Source organism: Papilio machaon, chromosome 27 (genome assembly GCF_912999745.1).
Source record: "Papilio machaon chromosome 27, ilPapMach1.1, whole genome shotgun sequence".
In the NCBI taxonomy this organism is placed as follows: Eukaryota; Metazoa; Arthropoda; class Insecta; order Lepidoptera; family Papilionidae; genus Papilio; species Papilio machaon.
This window is the reverse complement of record NC_060012.1, coordinates 803,293-824,136: the sequence shown is the minus strand read 5'-3', so window position 1 is coordinate 824,136 and position 20,844 is coordinate 803,293. Positions and strand designations below refer to the sequence as shown.

Here is a 20,844-nt window from a genome sequence, read left to right as displayed (position 1 = left end):
ACTAGCGCAATCCAGATAAAACCGGTTTGATCCGGCGAGATATTAGAATTTATGCGGAATTATGCTGGGGTTTGTGTAAGAGCGCGATATCTTCGGAGAATTATTGAAGATATAATGTTTATATTATTACTTGTAGAAGTTTTTTTTTTTGTATATTTTTAATAAATGACAGAATAAACAAGATACCTGGACACCAATACATAAATTTTAATTGTTAACACTGGTTCATTTTATGACTGAACTAGCTGTCGCTCGCGACAATTAAAAAAAACGTTATTAGTAGCCTATGTGTTCTTCCAGACTATGCTCTACATTTTTGCCAAATTTCATCAAGATCTATTGAGTCGTTTCGGACATACCTTCAAACAAACATCCATCTAAACATTCGTATTTATAAAATTACGAAGATAACCTTCTTCAAGTACCAATTTTATATAGTTTTATGTAGATAAAAGAGACTGAAAAACTCCATTTAAAGTTTTTCACCAAACCACTTAAAAATCTAGCCTTTCTTGAGATAGTCTAAATAATAAAACGGCAATAATAATTACCTGAGAAACAATATTTCTCACGGCACTTCGAGTGTTTTTCTTGGCGGGAAAACAGTTTGGCAAGAAGTGAGTATTACTAGAAACAATAAGACAATATTGCCTTTTCGAGTATTCACTTCACAATATTATTATCTTCTTACAAAAGTCAAGTTTACTTCAACGCGATATAAATAGACTAGAAAAATTTATATTTATTTATGATATACCCCGCTATTCATGTTAGTTTCTCCTGTTCCACTAGGTTGCCTGGAAGACATCGCTTATAACGATAAGACCGCCCTTGCTATGTAAATTAGTTTTTAGTCATTTTTCTGTATAATGTATTAAGCAACTAGCTTTTACCCGCGACTCCGTCCGCGCGGAATATAAAATAGAAAACGGGGTAAAAATTATCCTATGTCCGTTTCCTGGTTCTAAGCTACCTGCCCACCAATTTTCAGTCAAATCGATTCAGCCGTTCTTGAGTTATAAATAGTGTAACTAACACGACTTTCTTTTATATATATAAGATATAGATGAGTCAATAAATAAATAAAAATTATGATATTTTTAATTAAATGTGTAATAAATTGTATTATTACAGTTAAAGCTAAAATCAAATTATTTTATATTGAAAAAATAAGGTAGAGTTTTGTTAATTAACACTCTTTGTATTCATTCCAAATACGCTCATACTCTGTGCGTTATGGTTCAAGGTAATAGTTCAATGGAAAAATTAAATCAACAACCACTAGATCGATATTCCGCAACTTCAACAATTGAACTATGGGTGCTTTAATAATTTATTGTTTTCTGGTTAACAGTAAAAGCCACGATCTCAAGATAATAATGGTCTGAGGTATGTTAGTCGAACAAGTTAAATTAAACTTAACAAATAACACTTAATTTCTTTCTAAATTCAGACTGAGAATGTAAAATGGAATAAGCCGTCGACTCGCTAAATAAATAAAACGAAGCCTTCTGTTTGTTGCTCGCATGAATTCGGAACTTTCTGGAAACTTTTGTATTATATGTTTAAACGTTAATATAAAATGACTGGACATCTTTTAAATCAACTGCGAAATCATCGATTAGGAAAATACGTTTTTAAAATATAAAAAAATTATGACTGTCAGTTTGACAATAAATATAAATTGCATTATATGAAATAGTTCATCTAGTATCAATGTTTTAATACATGAAAATGTTGAGTAAAGCTAAATATATTTGTCTGTTGGTTTGTTTTTATTTTACTTAAGAATGACTAAATCTATTATAGAAATTCTTTTATCAATAAAAAAAACTTGAGAGGTGTCAAGGGACACCCGGATGGAACGAAGTTCCTATGAATTTTCGTTATATATTGTCACGTCGTTGCCATGGTTACTATAGCAAAAAGTGTCGTGACAACTTTTCGTAAGAATTTTTTCCGTCTAGCCACCTTTCACAACGCGCGATAAGGAACTTCTTTCCAAAAAATTCCGTTGTCAAGTTACTTGGTCGAATTTTTTTTTTGATGAACTTATCATGAAATGTGAAAATTTAGGTTGTTAATAATTGATGTATGATAGATCCAGTTGATATAAACCAATGTACTTTACACGTTCTCGTGTCAAGCTGTGACATTTTACAAAAAGTAATTTATGTTTTGTCTGTCTGTTGAACTCAACAATGATTTTAACAAAACGATGTAAACGAAGTATGAAGCGGCCAATGGGTGAACTTTTCTCATATTTGTTTGAAGATACGTGTAGACCGCCAACGTGGTTGGATAATTTATTTAATGGGATTCACAGGCTGTATTATTTGTACCTTTATGTATCTTAATTAAAATACTAATGCTTTTATTTCTCTATATTCAGATCTATACAAGAAAAAATATAGTACTGATAGTATAAGTAGGGATTAAATTCAGATATAACGGCTGTTAGAGATGTATGGACTGGACAGACAGTACGTAGAGAAATCTTATTAATATTACAAATGCGAATGTTTAGATGGATGTTTGTTTGAAGGTATCTCAATTACGGCTCAACGGATCTCAATGAAATTCGGCATAGATGTAGATCATAGTCTGGAAGAACAAATAGACTACTTATTATGTTTTTTTTTAATTGTGCACGGATTGAGTCGCGGGCATCTAGTCTGCTACAAGTAGAAAAGTTATAGACATGTTGCATGCATTTACATATGAGCTCTCACAGAAAAGGTATAACTTCATTTCTTGTGCGTCCACTGTCCTGACAAATCTACTTTCACTACTAACCTTATTTCAACAAAAGGTTAAGAATAAACTTTAAAAATGTTGTTACATCTATATATATAAAAGAAAGTCGTGTTAGTTACACCATTTATAACTCAAGAACGGCTAAATCGATTTGACTGAAAATTGGTGGGCAGGTAGCTTAGAACCAGGAATAGGACATAGGATAATATTTACCCCGTTTTCTATTATTATTTTTTTATTTCGCGCGGACAGAGTCGCGGGTAAAAGCTAGTTTGAAATATTTTAATATATTCACATCGGTGAAATAAAACATCTAAAACCGATATGCATGTTTAAATATATGAAAGTGGGCAAGACGAGAGTTTTAGAATAGCGCCATGGAATTCTGTAGTCTCTGTCTACCTCACTTTGCTATGGAGGTTGTGTTGTAGTTTTTTATAAGACATTAATCTAACCAAAAAGTTTCCTTTTAACAATAAAAGAATATTTATACATTATAAAATATTCTGTTAGGAGCGAACCCATTTCATTCCGAGACGTAGACAGACCCTTTCGCCTCTTTAATATCCTGAACAAATCTTCAGTAGAACTTGCCCACATAAAAAATGCATGCACCTCATCCTATCCCCCTTTACTATTTTACAGTCGCGGAAGTTTATTTCCTACCCGATGAAAATTTAATTTGATGACAATACAATAAGAGCGATAACTTGTGTTATATTATAGTTCGTTCTAATATTGTGACTTGTATAATCTTACTCTTACTAATATTATAAATGCGAATTGATGGATGGATGTTTGTTTGAAGGTATCTCCAGAACAGCTCAAAGTATCTCGCTGAACTTTCACATAGATGAAGGACATAGCCTGGAAGAACACATAGGCTACTGATTCAGTTTTTTTTTTAATTCTGCGCGGACTTAGTCGCGGACGGCAGCTAGTATTACATATTTAATAGGAAGGGTTTATCATTTTTTGACTGTACCTTCAATCTATATAAAGGTATAGTTGTACAATATATTGCTATCCCTGTCATTATCCTTAAAAAAAATGAGATATATACAAATGTTTTGGCAGTTTGTAGTTTCGACGAATATATAAAGTAACTGAATGATACTTCGGGGATCAATACGAAACAAATGATACCTCTCTCGTCAAAATCGGACAGTTTAGACTACAGGTTGTAACTTTAGTTATGCATGAAATTAATAGCATTTTCTGTTGAACCCATTCGTAATAAAGGTCTTAACATTAAACATAAACTCTTATCAAGTTATCGAATTTAAAACAGAAGGAAAATGTGGTATAATGATACTCAATTTTATATACATTTCGTGTCAACTTTGTTCCAAAACTAATATGGAATATATGACGATTTATGTCCAACTTTGACACGGGTTTGGAATGAAACTCGCAGTTTGTGACTGCCAATAAAATGGCATAGGGTTTCGCTTTGTCTCTATCTTGTAAAGATTTTATTTAGAAAAAAAAAACCTCTACTACTAAACATTTTAGGCTACGATTTTGCTAAGCGTTAACAACGTGTTATTCAGTTCTTATACTTGTTGTAATGATTTGAAATTACAACCAAATTTTTTTATATATCGAAAGGTGGCAAACGAACAAACGGCCACCTGGAGTCGCCGAAATAGTGAGGCGACCGTTGCCGATAGACATCCGTAAATACAAGGCGTTGCCTACCTTTAATCAACGGAGAAGGGGGCGCACAGAAGGAGGATATTTCTCCTTCCTATGCGTCCCCTCTTCCGCCAAATCCACTTACCCTTCCAATCCTTGCCTAATAAGAAAAGGATAGGTGGGGAAAGAGGGCTAAAATGAATAGGAATATTAGTTTAATTATAGTTAACAAGTCTTTTAAATACAGCGCTATAATATTTAGTTAATTTTGAGCCTTGCGTATGAGGGCATAAAGAACAATAGACCTAGTTTATGCAATGACTAATAATATACTGCAATAGCTTTATGTTCAGTTTACATTATTCCAGTCCAGCCTACCTTATCAGTGCTGGATTAAGTAAAACCAAATCGGAACTTACATATTTTACCAGTTGCAATTCAGCGCTAATTTGGATCGCCGGACTGGAATAATGTAAACAGGGCATATTTACTTCTTGTAAGATAAATTGACTTACGAAACGCATGTACAAAAGCGTGCTGTCCCTGAGTTTTTATAGAGAATGAAAGGGACAACGATATGTTTTTGAACATGTGTTTAGCAATGGGAATTCAAGTTATAAATACCTTGATATTGTTGTGAATCTTGTCAGTTTCGGATTTCCGTTCGGACTTTCCACTTCTTTAACTTCCTCGCCCGAAACTGAAACAATAAAGTACATACATTAAGATCTGTATAATACAAGCAACTATAAGTTCCACACAGAAGACAGGCATCAAGTGGAAGTAATTCCGCGTTTCTTCTGAGGAGTGTGCGTGCATAATTATTTGCAGTTGTAATTATAACCCTACTAGTTGTCGTCCGCGACTCTGTCCGCGAGGAATTAAAAAGAAGTAATAAGTAGCCAATGTGTTTTTCTTTACTATGTTCTACATCTGTGCCAAATTTCATCAAGATCCGTTGAGCCGTTCCGGAGATACATTCAAACAAACATCCATCTAAACATTTGCATTTATAATATTAGTAAGATTTTAATAAAACAACTTAAAGACAAGAGTCTTCAATTCAATTACCCTTAAAAACTCAAAAGCTTTCTTACAAATTCAAATTGAATAAATTTCTTTAGTTTTTCTTACAAAAAAAAACTCAAACTAAAAGTGACGCTCCATCGCACAAGGCGATAGTATGAAAAGGTTATACGTTCAAAGTTTGCGTCCGTTAAAAATCTCTTTCTATTTGGAACACTAAAGGGATTTCTTCGGGATTCAACCCTTATCCCGCTATCAAATGCGATCGAAGTCTTGTTAGTTAACCCTATGAATGCTCGAGGGGTAGATTGGAGTTAATTTCACCAATTTGGCCTGCAGTATCCCAAGGGACTGAGATATGGCAAAGGAATACTTCGGACATTACTAACATTTCAAAGCACATTCTGGACTATAATTATTGTTATATTAACGACAAACGTTGCAACTTAATTCATATATTAATAATTACCTTAACTACCGCATTCGGTGTTTTTAATGGTCATTAAGAGACCCTTAGTGTAAGCTTGATATGTGAAATTTACACTAAGATATTTATTAAGATTTTTCGCTTTTTTGAAACTATTTAAAAGATTTTATATCAATTTTCAACAATAGATGGCGTGATTTTTAACCTTTATGCTTCACTAGCTGTCGCCTGCGACTCCGTCCGCGTGGAATTAAAAAAAAAGTTATAAGTAGCCTATGTGTTCTTCCAGACTATGTTTTTCATCTGTGTCAAATTTTATCAAGATCTGTTGTGCTGGTCTGGAAATACCTTCAAACAAACATCCATCCATCTAAACATTCGCATTTATAATATTATTAACTAGCTTTTACCCGCGACTCCGTCCGCGCGGAATAAAAAATAGAAAACGGGGTAAAAATTATCCTATGTCCTTTTCCTGGTTCTAAGCTACCTGCCCACCAATTTTCAGTCAAATCGATCCACCCGTTCTTGAGTTATAAATAGTGTAACTAACACGACTTTCTTTTATATATATAGATAGATAATTAAGATAGTAAGATATGATGGAATACGATAGGACATGAATATAAAAGGTTATATTACCTAAGAAATAAATTACTTATAATAGTTTCGTTAGTTGTTTTGTAAAGAAAACATTGTTAAATTGTTTGACGTGAATATTGGAAATAAAAATTAAATTCTAGTTATATTGAAAATAAATATTTTTCAACATAATCAAACGTCGATACCATTCAAATATGATTCCTATCTCACTTTCCCTAACTTCTGCTATCAGATGAATAGAAATCTTCACAAACTTGTGATTCCGACGTGTCAATAAAAAGATTGGATAAGTTTTTGGTGGAAATTTTCATCCGATCAGCGGAATTTCAAACTGTCAATTGCAAAATCGATGATATTAATTATTTTCCACAACTTACAATGACCTTGTGGTACAGATGTCTTGAGTCTTGGTGAAGGACCTGAGTACGATTCTTAAGATAATTTTTTTTTAAATTTAATTAAATGTTATTTAATATTTTTTATTATCCTGATAAAAAAGGTTCTAATGAAGTACTAGTAATAATGTAATTTTTTTAATTCTGATTACGTTCAAATTTTTGTATACATTGTAAAATTTATTTAACAATTTTTTTTTGTTTTTTCCCTTAGTTATAATTATAAATTATTTTTGTAATTTATTTATGAGAGTTAAAGGTTTTTAATTTATCAAAATAGTGGAGAATATTATAAATTGTATACCGATGTAAAATGTATTCTATCGTAATGTAATAAGGTTTGTTCTTATTTATGATATAATTTCGTATATATTAAAACAATAGGCTCTGTAGGGAGAGATAGAAAACAATCGGATAACGCCGAATAAAAGGTGAATTGATAATTAAATGAGATTCGAAAACATTTGACTTTGGAATAATTGAAATATGTGTAATTATTCGAAATTTGTATTGGGACATTAAGCTTTAATACATTTGAAATGATGCATTTTTACGAATTATTTATATATAGTTTGATGTAAAATAAACTACGGATTTAATACTACACATCTACGTGTATTTGACGCAGAGAAAGTTATATAATTATATATGTTTGTAACACATAAACTCAAAAACTACTGTACCGATTTCAAAAATTCTTACAACTTTCAAAAGCTACATTATTCTGGAGTGACATAAGATATTTTATATGTGTAAATTACTACGCTTAATATATATATTTATTAATTTATAAATGTTATATATATGTATCTTAGTCCGCATAGCCTGGATTGTTCCGGGTATTCTCCGGAACCGCTGCACCAATTTTGATGGCACTTTGAAGGGAAGGTAGCTGATAATCGATGTGCGAAGTTGGGACGGACGAGTAAACACATATTAGCTGTTGAATTGTTTCGTTCATAGTGTGTTTTCGTTTTAAAATTCATTATTGCTGGTAACATATAATTTAATCTTTGATTCAGCGGTGTACACAAACTACAACTCTATAAAGAGGTTCTTTTTATTTTTATTTCTATAAAAGAGGTTTACTTTGCTTTGGTTTCAATTTCTAAGGAATATAATTTCAAAGCGACGTAGGTAAGTACTTCGAGGGAATTCGTTTCAGCACTGAAGCACTGTAAAACGATTCGTTTCGGATTAGAGTGGACGAGCGACGTATGGATTTAAAGCGGATCGTGACGTGTAGAATGGAAACAGTTCAGAGTATTGGGTTCATTTATTTTTGGTACTATGTTTTTTTGGTTTGTTTTTAAATTTACATATAAGGCTTACGAGTACACTAACTAAAATTCTTATTAAAATAATTTACCATACCTTTCTAAAAAACCTTAACTTCAACGTTATCAAAAATGTCAGTTGAAAATTTGTCGTTTGACGTTAAAAAAACGATGGAAATATCTTTTTAGTTCACAATTTGGTGTCAGTTTATTCACCTAGTCTTACTAATATTACAAATGTTAATGTTTGGATGGATGAATGGATGAATGGATGTTTGCTTGAAAGTATCTCCGGAACGGTCCAACGGATCTTGATGAAATTTGGCATAGAACACAGAGACGACTAAAAAAAACGTTTTTTTTTTAATATTGCGCGGGCGGAGTCGCGCTCGACTGCTAGTTAAATTATAAATTGACATTTCTCACAATTGGTCAGTGACATATTTATGTATACAGAGATTGATAAAATTTAAATTCGTGTTACATAATTAAATATTTATCAAGTACCGATTGTAAGAAATTTTTATTCGACATTTGTTTTCGTTTTGATTCGGAGACCCCTTTTTAAATGTAACTCTTTTACATTTTTAATGCTAGAACACTAAACTAGAAGGGTTATTGTGTAAACAACCGAGCGTACTGCGAGGGCTTTTGAAAAACAAGTCGACATCCCAACTACGCGAGTAATAATAATTCAATGGAATAAATGAAATAAAATCTTGTTATTTTCGGCTTTATAATATAGTTCGATTGTAAACGGTTTCGCCAATGAAATGAAAAAGTTGTTTTGGTGTTTAAATTTATAATTTTTTTTGTTAAGTTACATTTTTAAATTATAAAGACACTCTCACATTGTTGTAAGCATTGGAATGGCTTTTATATCTAGGAGAAGTTTTTCAAAATTTATTTGAAAGGTCTACAGTTTTCTTGTTTAATGCTACGAGTGCTACGAATGTCTACGACGTTGGTTGTAGCAACATGTAATAAAATATTACTTGATTTCCTTTTATATACGATATACGATAAGTTTTTGAGAGTTAAGAGTTTTATATAACACGCATTATCTTTTTTTTTATAATAAAAAACGAATATTAAATCTGTAAAGTCAAATTAAAAATTCTACCGCAATCTCGACGAATGACAAGTCGATAAAGCGCGAGGGATTTCGGGTATTTTCGAACGAAAAGCTAAAATTCGGTACACGATAGAGGAAATGTTCGGTACGGGAGGGTCGCGTCAACGTCACTCAGCTTTATTGAAGTCGAACTGAAACGAGACCCTGAACTGAAATGTGAGAAAACCGAGAATGGATGCGGTATTTATATTAAAATTTATTTTGGTATTGACAAGGTTAATAGATTTCTTGTTATAGATTTATTTTCAAATTTTATTGTGGATTATTTTTATTAGATGTAAATAGCAAAATTTAGATTTTTTTATTTTTATTTTATAGAAATGAGGTGAAAATTTATCTTAGTTTTAGGTAATAAATTATTAAAAAGATAAAGAACAACTTTTATAAATTAAATTCCGATATGTTAAAATTAACTCAATTTGTTAAACATTTCTTTTTGTTATGTAATTTAAATTTTACTTAAAAATTCACTCATTTCTTTCTCATTAAATTTTGCTTATCAAATTAAAATAATGATTATAATATCCTATTATTTTAACGTGTAAATTCTGTGTCATTTAAACAAAAGGTATTTTCACTAGTAAACTGTGACAAAATACGTTTCCAGCGGTGCGTATAGAAAAGGAACGCATCGTGCGGGAACATGTCAACAACGTTGAACGTTGATACGTGTGATGACGAATGAGCTAACGTACTGGAGCGAATAATACCTCCGAAACTCTCTTTCGAACTTCTGTAAAACGACATACGATTTATTTGTTGAAAAGGATTTTTAAATTTACTATTTTCAGGTTGGATCGTTTTATTTAATTTATTTTTATTTAAAATTATTTGTTAAAGCTTTTGTTAAATTTAACGTCGAATCAAAGGCACAAAATTATGGTCTGTTTTTCAAAAATAACAGGTATCACACGTGTTTATCAAACATACAGTACGACCAATTTATTATCAAGTGTGATCTTCATGTCTAGTAAAAATAATAAATTAAATTCTACCACATCCATGGTCACTTATTGGTTTTAAAGTGTACATAATTGTGTCTCGTATCTAGATGATCGTAAAATATGGAAGGAGCTAGCGATGCAAGTAACGAAAGCCGTCAGCTAATATTTCGGTGTCATGAAATAGGTTTCAGCGTGTATTGATGCAAAACTCGGATGCCGAAATTTTATTATAACCTGTCATGTTAATATCATTAATAACTTCCGATACAATAAGCTTATCAAATTCTTCAGTGATTTTTTACGTTTATTTTTGTCACGTTGTAAAATTATTTTATTCTATTAATGGCTGAGTAATTTTAACCCTTGCTGTCAAGTAACTATTTGACAGCAAGGGATAAAACTTTGAAATTCTACGTTTCAAATAAGACGCCTTGCTGTCAAGTTACTATTTGACAGCAAGGAGTTCAACTTTGAAATAGTTCATTTCAAATAAGAATGCAATTTTCTTATATTATTGCTAAAAAAATCGCCCAAGTGCGAGTCGGATTTGTTCGCCGAGTGTTCCGTACAAACATGTAGGTATAATTTATTAATAAGTAAAATTTATTTTCGCAATTTTTTTTTAATTGTGCTATGAGACATTGTTCGTACCAAATTTGAAGATTCTGAGTTCACGGAAAGTACTCTGTAGTTTTTGATTACCTTGGGAGTGTCGAAAATTTGTGAAAATTTATAGCATAAACAGCTGTATCTTTTGATTGTGTTGTCTAAGCCAGTTTGCTTTTTTCCATTTCAAAGGAACAGTAGATCTGAGTTGATATAAATTGATACTTCCACACGTTCCTGTGAAAAAGTTCTTGACAGTCAGACGGACGGAGAACAAAGTGATCCTATATGGGTTCCGTATTTTCCTTTTGAAGTACGGAACCCTAATAATGTAGATATTTTATTTGTATTTTTTAGCAATATGTTTAAGTAATTTTCACTCTGATTAATTTGAAATACAATAAAACAGTCTATCTGTTAATCTATACCTTTCTTTTGATAACAAACTTTAAAGTTTCTGAGAGTTGATTCTATTTTTAGTTATTTCTATTATTATGCAACAGTCAACGCCAAAATGGCAGAAATCAAATATGCACAAAATACAACGTTTATAGCATACAGAGGTCAATATCGAATGACATATCGAATAGGCTCTGATCATTAGTACAATACGTCAATTGTTTGTTTATTGAAACGAAAATCTCGACTAATTAATGACAACGCTACGAGACCGTTTGATTCGATACCAATTAGTGATGTGTTGGACAGTTATCGATAAAGAAAAAAATTAATAAAAAAGCAATATACTAACTATTTTATAAACTATTGTATAAAACTATCAAATATGTATGTGACATAATAATTACTACATATTAAACTAATTAGTCTAAATATTTGATTTTTAATCTTGGTTGAACTTAAAAAACTAATGAAACGATAAAAAATCGCCTATAGAAGCCTACCTTTCGACGAGTGACAAAAGCTATATTAATTTATTCAAATAAAATAGGTAACGTATATTAAATTTACTTCTTTCTATCTTACATTCTTTCTAATGTAATAGTTTAGTAATTCCTAGTAATAAGTAATTAGTGTTATTGTATTGTATGTTAAAAAATTATATGTAACGACGCGACGCCTGGAAAAGGCAAAATGTTCAAATAAATAAATAAATAAATAAAAATATCCAAAGAAGAGTTTCTTCCAAACAAGTTACTTATTAGTTTTGTGCAAAAATAATTTAAGTCTTTGCTATTTAGCAATTATATTTATAATCAAACGGTTGTACAAGAGAACTGACAATTCCTGTTATAACACATAAAATTTAACATCAAAACGTTTCGAGGATTCCTTCAATAGGTCGCCTAACGAGCCGGAAGTCTTTTCCGTGGAAGCCACCGTCCGCTATTACGTCTGCTGATATTTCATGAGAGATATTAATCTTTCAGTTAAGCTTGGACTTTGATAAAAGAATTGCTGCACAATATTGCACATGTTTTCTGAGTTTTGATGTTTAATACACTTGTTTCGGCAGTGGAAATTCACCTTAACAAAGAATGAATAAAAACAAAGAGGTTGAAAGTTTTAACAGTATTAGATCCCACAACAATAATATTTGTTGGGTGCACGAATAGGCCGGGTCGACCAGAAAACAAAAATACTACGACCACACAGAAGGCAGGCGTGAAGTGGAAGTAATTCCGTGTTTAGTCTGATAAATGTGCGTGCCATAGGCGTTGTTTTAGGTCACGTTCCTTTCCATCTTTTTCTTATAAGGAAAGGATAGGAAGGGGAAGTGGATTTGATGGAGGAGGAGATGCATAGGAAGGTTAAATATTCTCCTTTTGTGCGTCTCCTCCTTCGTCAATTGAGGGTAGGCAACGCATCTGCAATTTTGGATGTCTATGGGCAGCGGTCGCCTCGCCATTTCGGCGAATTCATGTGCCCGCTTGCTCGTTTGGATTGTGGATTGTAGAATGGATTTGTATTATGACAATTTCACTTGTACGATAAAAAGCAGAAGTATAAAAATCTCCAATCATTTATCTGTATTAAAAAAATATATATTATTTCAACATTTTCCAATCTTATTCAAAGTTTTCCAATGGATATAAAAAAGTATATATATATAATCAAGATTGAAATTGGAAGTTCGCCAAAAGTGATCGTCGAACTGAACTGAACCGACTAGAACCGGATCCGAATGAAATTATAATTGGAACCGAAATTTAGAGGAACGAAATTGCCCTGAAGACGCGATTCGAATGATAATGCGGAAGTGACGTCACTGACATAGAGTAACTTGTGTGAAAACGTATGGATGCATTTTATAGATCACGACTTCTTAATACACATATTCTTCGAGAAAAACTTAAATTATCTGTAAGCCTATATGACTTCTAGTTGTCGCACTAGTCTCTGTCCGCGCGGAATTAAAAAAAAATGTAATAATTAGACTATATGTTCTACAGCTGTGTCAAATTTCATCGATATGCATTTAGCCGTTTTAAAGATTCCTTCAAACAAACATCCATCTATCCATCAATTTAAACGTTTACATTTATAATATTAGTAAGATTTCTACTGGAGCGTCGTTTTTAGAAAAAATCTTTAACCAAATGTCTTTCGCAAGTGATGATAATACATATTTTTCTTCAAAATTTTCACAGCTAGAGTTTATAGAAATCATAATTTTTTTACAAATTGTAATTTTTTTTAATTATGTTAAATTAGTTAAGTTTTTGTATTGTTGTGAATAAAAAAAATAATGTAACAAGCTATAGCTGGAAGGAACGATTTTTATTTACCCTCCTTCGACTAAATAGTTTAAGAGATATTTAAATGTTTAACTACTTAATTTTGACGTCGAGTATACTTGTACTAACCTCTTTCACCTCTGATCTCCACATTGCCTCTATACCAGACGATACGCGCGGCGGGTTTCGCATTCCTCGCCTGACATTCCAGGGTCACGTCCTCTCCTTCCTTCAGTTCCAGTTTGGAGTTCGGAGCTTGGTTGATAATCTCCACTAAGTTGGGTGGTGCTGTGGACAAAAGAATTATATTACTATGTGTAAAAAATGAAGGAATTACTGAAAAATCCGTTTAATAATTTGATTGTAAGTTAAGGCGAAAAAGATACCATTTTATTCGAAAGATTTATGTCAGTAGATATCAAGTTAACAAATTTGTAACCTCAAATAGTATAGGGTCAGATATTAAATAATAATAAAAAGAAAAATAAGTAGTCTATCTTGGTTAAAAAAACATTCATCCGCTAAGCAATTAACTCTCAAAGGGTTTAAAATTATTACCACTACTCAAATCGTAGGAAAAAAGCAGTCTGTTCATTTTTTCGTTCAGTTTTATTAACTCTTGTTTGCCTTAATTTATTCCGTTTTCAATGTAAAGCGAAAGTACTGAAAGTTTTGAAATACGTCGTTTAAATTACGCGTTTCTGAAATTTCAAAGGGCTAAGAGAATGCCTATAAATAAATCTATATTTATGTACCGGTCTTATTATATTAAAAGGATCAATTTTGTAATATCATCACGTAGCAATTAGTAATTAATGAATTCAGAGTGAGTGGAAGCGCCTGTAAGAATTTTCCGAGCAAATGTATCTAATAGACTCATGATGCTATATTTTTTTTTGTATTTCAAAATTTCTTGTATTAAATTTCATACATTAATTTATAACAAAAATACTTAAGCCGACGTTTGCGTCAAAAAGTATTTAATTTATCGTTCGCAGTATTAATAACGCTTACCTGGCAACCCTCGGTAATATCAAAAGTACTGAATTATGATTTATCGTTATTTGAATTAGAAAAAAGGTTGATAAATTCAAATTCTATTTTTTGAAGAACCTTTTTTATTTAATTACCTTCAGTTTCTGAATAATAATAATTTTAGAAACGTTGGCTTTAATTTGACGATTGATTTGCAAACTTTACAGGTTATAAAAATGATAACGTATAGAACAGAAGATTAATAACCTCTTTAGACTAGCAAACTGTTAAAAAACGTAAGCGATTAAGTACAATTTTTTCCCTATCTCCTATACTATTAATTTTCTTTCATCGTTGCAAGCGTTTCCACGATGAAAATCTATTGAAAAATATTTTTCTATGAGATAGAAAGTCCCGTACAATATCTGCGAGATGTTTTCAAACTTATTGATGTCACAGTTTCAATGTCAAGCGAATGCACCGTCCCAGTTCTATATCTGCTTGTGACAGTTACATACAATAGCTATGTGATATATTGGAATAGTTCCCGTTGAATAGACTATGCTGTGGAATTTTTAAATACACAATATTCTTTTCTTTTTATACGAAATGGGTAATATTTTCAAACGTATCACCATTACATCAGCTCACTATACGTCGCTAGTGAGTGGTTTGGAGCCTACCCCAAATTAAGGTGTGTAGGCCATAGTCAACCACGCTGGCTCAGTGCGGGTTGACTTCACATGTATCTTTGAATTTCTTCGCAGATATATTGCAGGTTGCATCACGATATTTCCTTTCACCTTAAGAACGTCGGATAAATGTACATATGAAAAATCGAAAAACATATTGTTACATGGCGGGATTCGAACTCAGGACATTCATTATAAGTCAAGAATTTAACCCCTGAGTCACCGACGCACCTTTCAATTATACGCATGTTTATAAGTATGTATTTTAGCAGTGGAAACTTACTGTTATTTGCTTTATAGTCACGAAACCAACTGGATTTTTGGACTCAATGGACTTACTCGACCTAATGTTCATTACAGAATCGAGACAGTTCGAGAGTTTTTTTTTTACTGTAATTGAATAATTAATAACAATAGACTATCGCTGTCATAAAATATTTCACCGCGTACTTTGACGTCATTATTCGTTAATTCTATATATATTACTAGCTTTTACCCGCGACTCCGTCCGCGCGGAATAAAAAATAGAAAACGGGGTAAAAATTATCCTATGTCCGTCTCCTGGTTCTAAGCTACCTGCCCACCAGTTTTCAGTCAAATCGATTCAGCCGTTCTTGAGTTATAAATAGTGTAATTAACACGACTTTCTTTTATATATATAGATTCTCAAAGACATTTGTTCGTTACAAATTTGTGAACAGACTGTTTGTTTCTGAGACCAAAATATTTGTATAAAAAATATCATCATCTCTGTCATTATCTTTGACAAAACAGAGATGACAATATGTTTTAAAAGGAGATTTTCGTTTGATAAATCCACGGTATTTCTATTTGTTCTTTCAGGTATTTTATAAACTGACAGTAAAATGTGAAACTAATGGAATTATTTTAATTTCAACGTACCATTTTAATTATAAAGTTATGTACTTTAACTATGAAATATAAAATAAACTTAACATAATTTTGTAACATAACAATTACATTACATATTAAATGATTCGTTCAGTTTATAATTTTTCTGTCACATTAATAAACCTTGTTAGTTTAAAAAATGAAATAATTTCACAATCGTTCGGTGACATATATTGTTTGTAAGTTTATTTAGTATCTCGCGCGACGGCCGAGTTTCTAAGTAAAATGTGTGTAGGTCAATGTACTACAGAATATAGCCTGAACCGAAATCTAAGGATAACAAGTACTGGCTAGATTTAGTTCACTACGAAAATGAATTGGATATTCAAGATAAGAGCGTTAGCGGAAAAAAGTAAAAAATTGTTAAGCCTTTGATACTAGTAATATTAAAATTTGTTTGCCTTAATTTATGTCCCTGCTCATGTCTTTAATATGCTACAAACTAGCTGTCGCCCGCAACTCCGTTCTCGCGGAATGAAAAAAATAAGTATCCTAGTCTTCTTCCAGACTACACCTATGGCAAATTTCATTGAGATCCGTTGAGCCGTTCTGGAGATACCTTCAAGCAAATATCGATCCATCCAATCCATACAAGATTAATGGACAGGGGATGGGAACAAAGAAATGCTTCCCCTTCCTATACGTCACTACACGTGCCAAATTCACTTCCCTTTCCCACTCTTTTATAAAAAAATATCATATTATGTTGGTAAAATTAAACGTCAAACCGCCATCTCTTATCGATTGTGAGCGACGTAACAGGATATTGTCGTCCAGCGGCCGACAGTTCCGCTCCTCTGGCTTCACACAAAGGTGGGAACTGCCGCTTTGTCGTGGCCAGTGGTCAACAACGTTCGGTTCGCTCGTTACGTTTTGTTTATTTTTACAAAGCTATTGTTGTTTACGTGAAGAAATGGATTGAATTGTTTGATAGAATTGAAAGGAGATTATGTTATTTTTGTAAAATGAAAGGACAAATTAAATAAACATCGAATATTATCTCTAACACTCAAAGATAATGTGTTATAAAAGCGTCCCTAAGTGTAAATTAAGTTTAGAATTATATTTATTTTAGACATAAAATTTACATTTAATTTATTCATTGGTAAAATTAATCTGAGAAAATTATTTTTACCTTTTATTTACTAATAACTTTTATAAACAAAAAAAAATACATTTGCAACTAGTACATTGGCGTATTCTATTCGTGACCTATTACAATAATTACCTTAGGGTAGGTCACGGTAACCCCATCTGACTATAGTGTGAACGAATCAAATCATTTAACACCGAACATGTTCCCCATCTGTTCATTCTATTCTACGCAATTAATTATCAGTTCCTTAGCTGTGAAATTTAACCCTCAAACGAAAACAAATGGTCTTTTGTTTAGAATAACAATGAACCCGCTTTATCGACCGCGCAAGACTCAGTTAATCAAATCTCTTTGTTTAAAGACATTTTAGTAATAAATTCTATCAAGGGTTACATCGTTATTTAAAAATGTATTTTCTTACAGTTTCCTTGGAGTCTTACCAATAAGTAATTGTGGGAATTATTACTTAAGCAAGAACCATTAAGAGCGAATATCATAGTAAATTTAAATCTGAACTAAAGAGTCCCTTAGTGCAGATTTGGTGACCATTTAACTCTGTACTTTATGGCATAATTGTATGGATGCGTGAAATTCAAATTTGTAATCTCTGCTTACCCTTATTAATTGAAGGTTGCATTTAATATAAGCATTGCTAGTAAAGTGAAATATTCAAGTGTTGTTAGTAGTTTCAATGGTCTAACTTTGAATTACTTATTCCGTACAAATAACACCCTAAGAAAGTTGTAGAACTCTCTGAAGAAAAATCGTGAAACTGTTAATGAAAGCGTGTGCAAGCGGCCTAACTTTATCCGGGTATTGTCTTAAAAGTTTCTTGTATTAGGAGTTGAAAGTCATTGGTAATGTAACCACGTACAATCGTTTGAACTCAATTGAACGGAAAGAACGGTTTGAATGAACGGAACGACTTCGTTTGGAACGTATTTGTTACTAGTGTTAATAATCGCAAATGGTTTTAAACTATGTGGCTAATGGCTTAAGTTTACAGTAGTATTTTTAAAGCTGATTTTTTTTTTAATAAAAACATATTAATTTGTTAAATTTCAGTATTGTTCAAAAATGTATCTAATATAAAAGACTAAGATAAATAAATATAATAGAAAACTATCGTATTTTGAGGTAAAACGTTTAAAAATTATCTTCTCAGTATTTCATACTTTAACTTAAAATCTCTAGTATTGTAATCCTTGCTGAAGTATAATACGTGCATATAAATTGGCCAGTGCTAGACTCAAAGCCTTAGGCAAGAATCCCCCTTTTTGACAGTGCTAGGCTATTCAACACACCCTTATTCACATCGACACTTACGTGGGGTTCAGACAAGTGTCATATGTCTAAAGTGTAAAGATATATATATATATATATATATATATCTAACACTGTCGGATCAGTTGTGATGAAAATTGTCTTCTCTTTCATACTCTATTCAATAAAAAGAGATAGCAATAAGTTTAAATGTGCGTTTCGGCATTAAAATACGTTAACTTTTTGACGTAAAACATAAGAATGTAATCTTAATTTAAAGACATAAGATTTGAGATTCGAAGGCATTCGAGTCGATTGTCGGATTAGATTTTTAGATTGCTACTGCAATCCTTTGATGTTTTTGAAGCAAAATGAATAGTTGTCGATATCTGCAATCGTCAAAGACAGTCGCTCGCAATGTTCGGATCCAGCACGAATATTTGTGAGAGTCGCCTTCGTATCGTTAGCGACAAAATTTGTGCAGCGTTCTTATCGAGCGTAAAGTACGGCAAAAATCTCATACTAATTTTGACACAATTGACGATGAGGATACGAAGGCAATTACTTCAAATATTCTGGCTAGGTCCACTATTATCATGAGAAAAGTCACAGTAACTTTCAAGATGACGGAGCAAATATGTCCGGTTGTCACGTATTTTTTATTTTATTTTTTTTTTTGTAAGAGAAGGGTCACATAACGAGCAGCAGGAACACCAAGGTGTTCATCGTCGCCCATGGACATCTGCAATACCAGAGGAATCGCAGATGCGTTGCCGACCGGCGTAGTCGCTGTCTGTCCTGAGCGAATAGACGACTGACATCGACTGAACAACTTTGTGTGCAACGCGTTTCTTGCGACGAATCCATGCAAAATCAGTATCGACAATTTACATTGAGGTGTGTGCGAGAGCCTGAGTGTACCGGGTAGATAGAGTCGTAGTCTAATCGTACCTTTTATTAGATTGATAATGCAGTTACTTCAGGATGGAACTACAGTCAAAATCTGTTATAACGACATCGAAGGGACTACTCATATTGAGTCGTAAAAACCGATAGTTGTAACAACCGGTGACAGGTATTAATAGAAAAGATATGTAATAACATTCAGCCAGGACCTTTGATTTTGGTCAATTTAACCGGTATGTTGTTCTAAACGATGTCGCTATAAACGGTTTTGACTGTAATTACAAATAGAGAATAATTAACTTCAGCACTAATAATTGTATTACAAATGAGAGGATTGAAAATTAAAAAAATGGAAATTCAAAGGTCGTAAGTTAAAAGACAAGAGCGCATCGTAAAGAGCGGTATAATGTAATTATGGAACTGAGTCCGTGTTCATTAGAACATTTGAAGGTTCTAACTATTAAATATATTGAAAACTATATTACGTAATGTTTTCGAGTGAATAGCATATATTGATCAAGCTCCAAGCTTACATCAAATACTAAAAATATTGACTATGTTTCAAATAAAAATGTGGACATTACTGAACAATCAAGTTTGAATGATCTATCAAGTTTATTTTTATTTATCTCGGAGACATGTAAATGTTATTAAAAAAAACACATAATTTATTGAAGCTTTATAACGTAATAATATAGAGCAAGTTATTCGTATATATACAAAACAAAACAAGTAATAAATTAAACAGTACACCAATTCTGTTTTCGTACAACAAATCCTTTTATCTAACAACATTGGTCAACACGTGCGAACTACGTTTATACAAGTATAATGCTAACCAAACTTTATAGCGGCTTGGAATTTCGTAGGAAATACTGTGTAGAACATTATTTAATGTATTAGAAGGACGAATGCGGGGGCTGTGAGCGTCAGTGGCTCAGGGGTTTTTTTACGATGAAGGAAAACATCGTGATTCAATCTGCACATATCTGCGAAGAAATTCAAAGATGTGTGAAGTCAACCAAACCGCATAGAGCTAAGTTATTCTTAACCCCTAACTTACGGTAAGCTCCGAGCCCCTCAGTGCGGACGTATAGTGAGCAGATGATGATGATGATATGGGCATACTTGAATGCCCTGTCCCCTAAAATGCTCGCCAACATTTTTGCAGCTAACCACGAGTTGAGATGAAGTTTGAATAGTACATTACCAGGGTTTTAATTACACTTTCTTATCTACTTTCGACAGACTCGAGGGGTTTGAGTGAACTTGAAAAAAGTCAATAATTACGTTTTTACTTAGAGTTGAGGCTGGCAATGTTCGCGCCAGTTTTCAGTTCAAGAGTGATTTTAAACTGTTATAAAACTTTCTGGAATTGACGGTTTGAACTACGATTGTTAGTTGTTCTTTGTATTTTTATTAATGGTCGCTTCGCTATTTCGGCGAATACAGGTGGCCGATTACTCGTTTGTCAATGTTTAAAAAAAAGCTATCCA

At 32.3% G+C, this 20,844-nt stretch overlaps 1 protein-coding gene across 1 annotated transcript in view; it reads right to left on the bottom strand.

The window, feature by feature from the left end:
• The window catches only part of LOC106711564 (nephrin), a 197,915-nt gene that overhangs the window by 67,183 nt on the left and 109,888 nt on the right, over positions 1 to 20,844 (bottom strand). Inside the window, exons 5-6 of the mRNA XM_045684815.1 lie at positions 13,634 to 13,792; positions 5,020 to 5,095 (exon numbers count right to left, since the gene is read on the bottom strand). Coding sequence (XP_045540771.1) covers positions 5,020 to 5,095; positions 13,634 to 13,792 — 235 coding nt within the window. The remainder of the gene's footprint in view (positions 1 to 5,019; positions 5,096 to 13,633; positions 13,793 to 20,844) is intronic.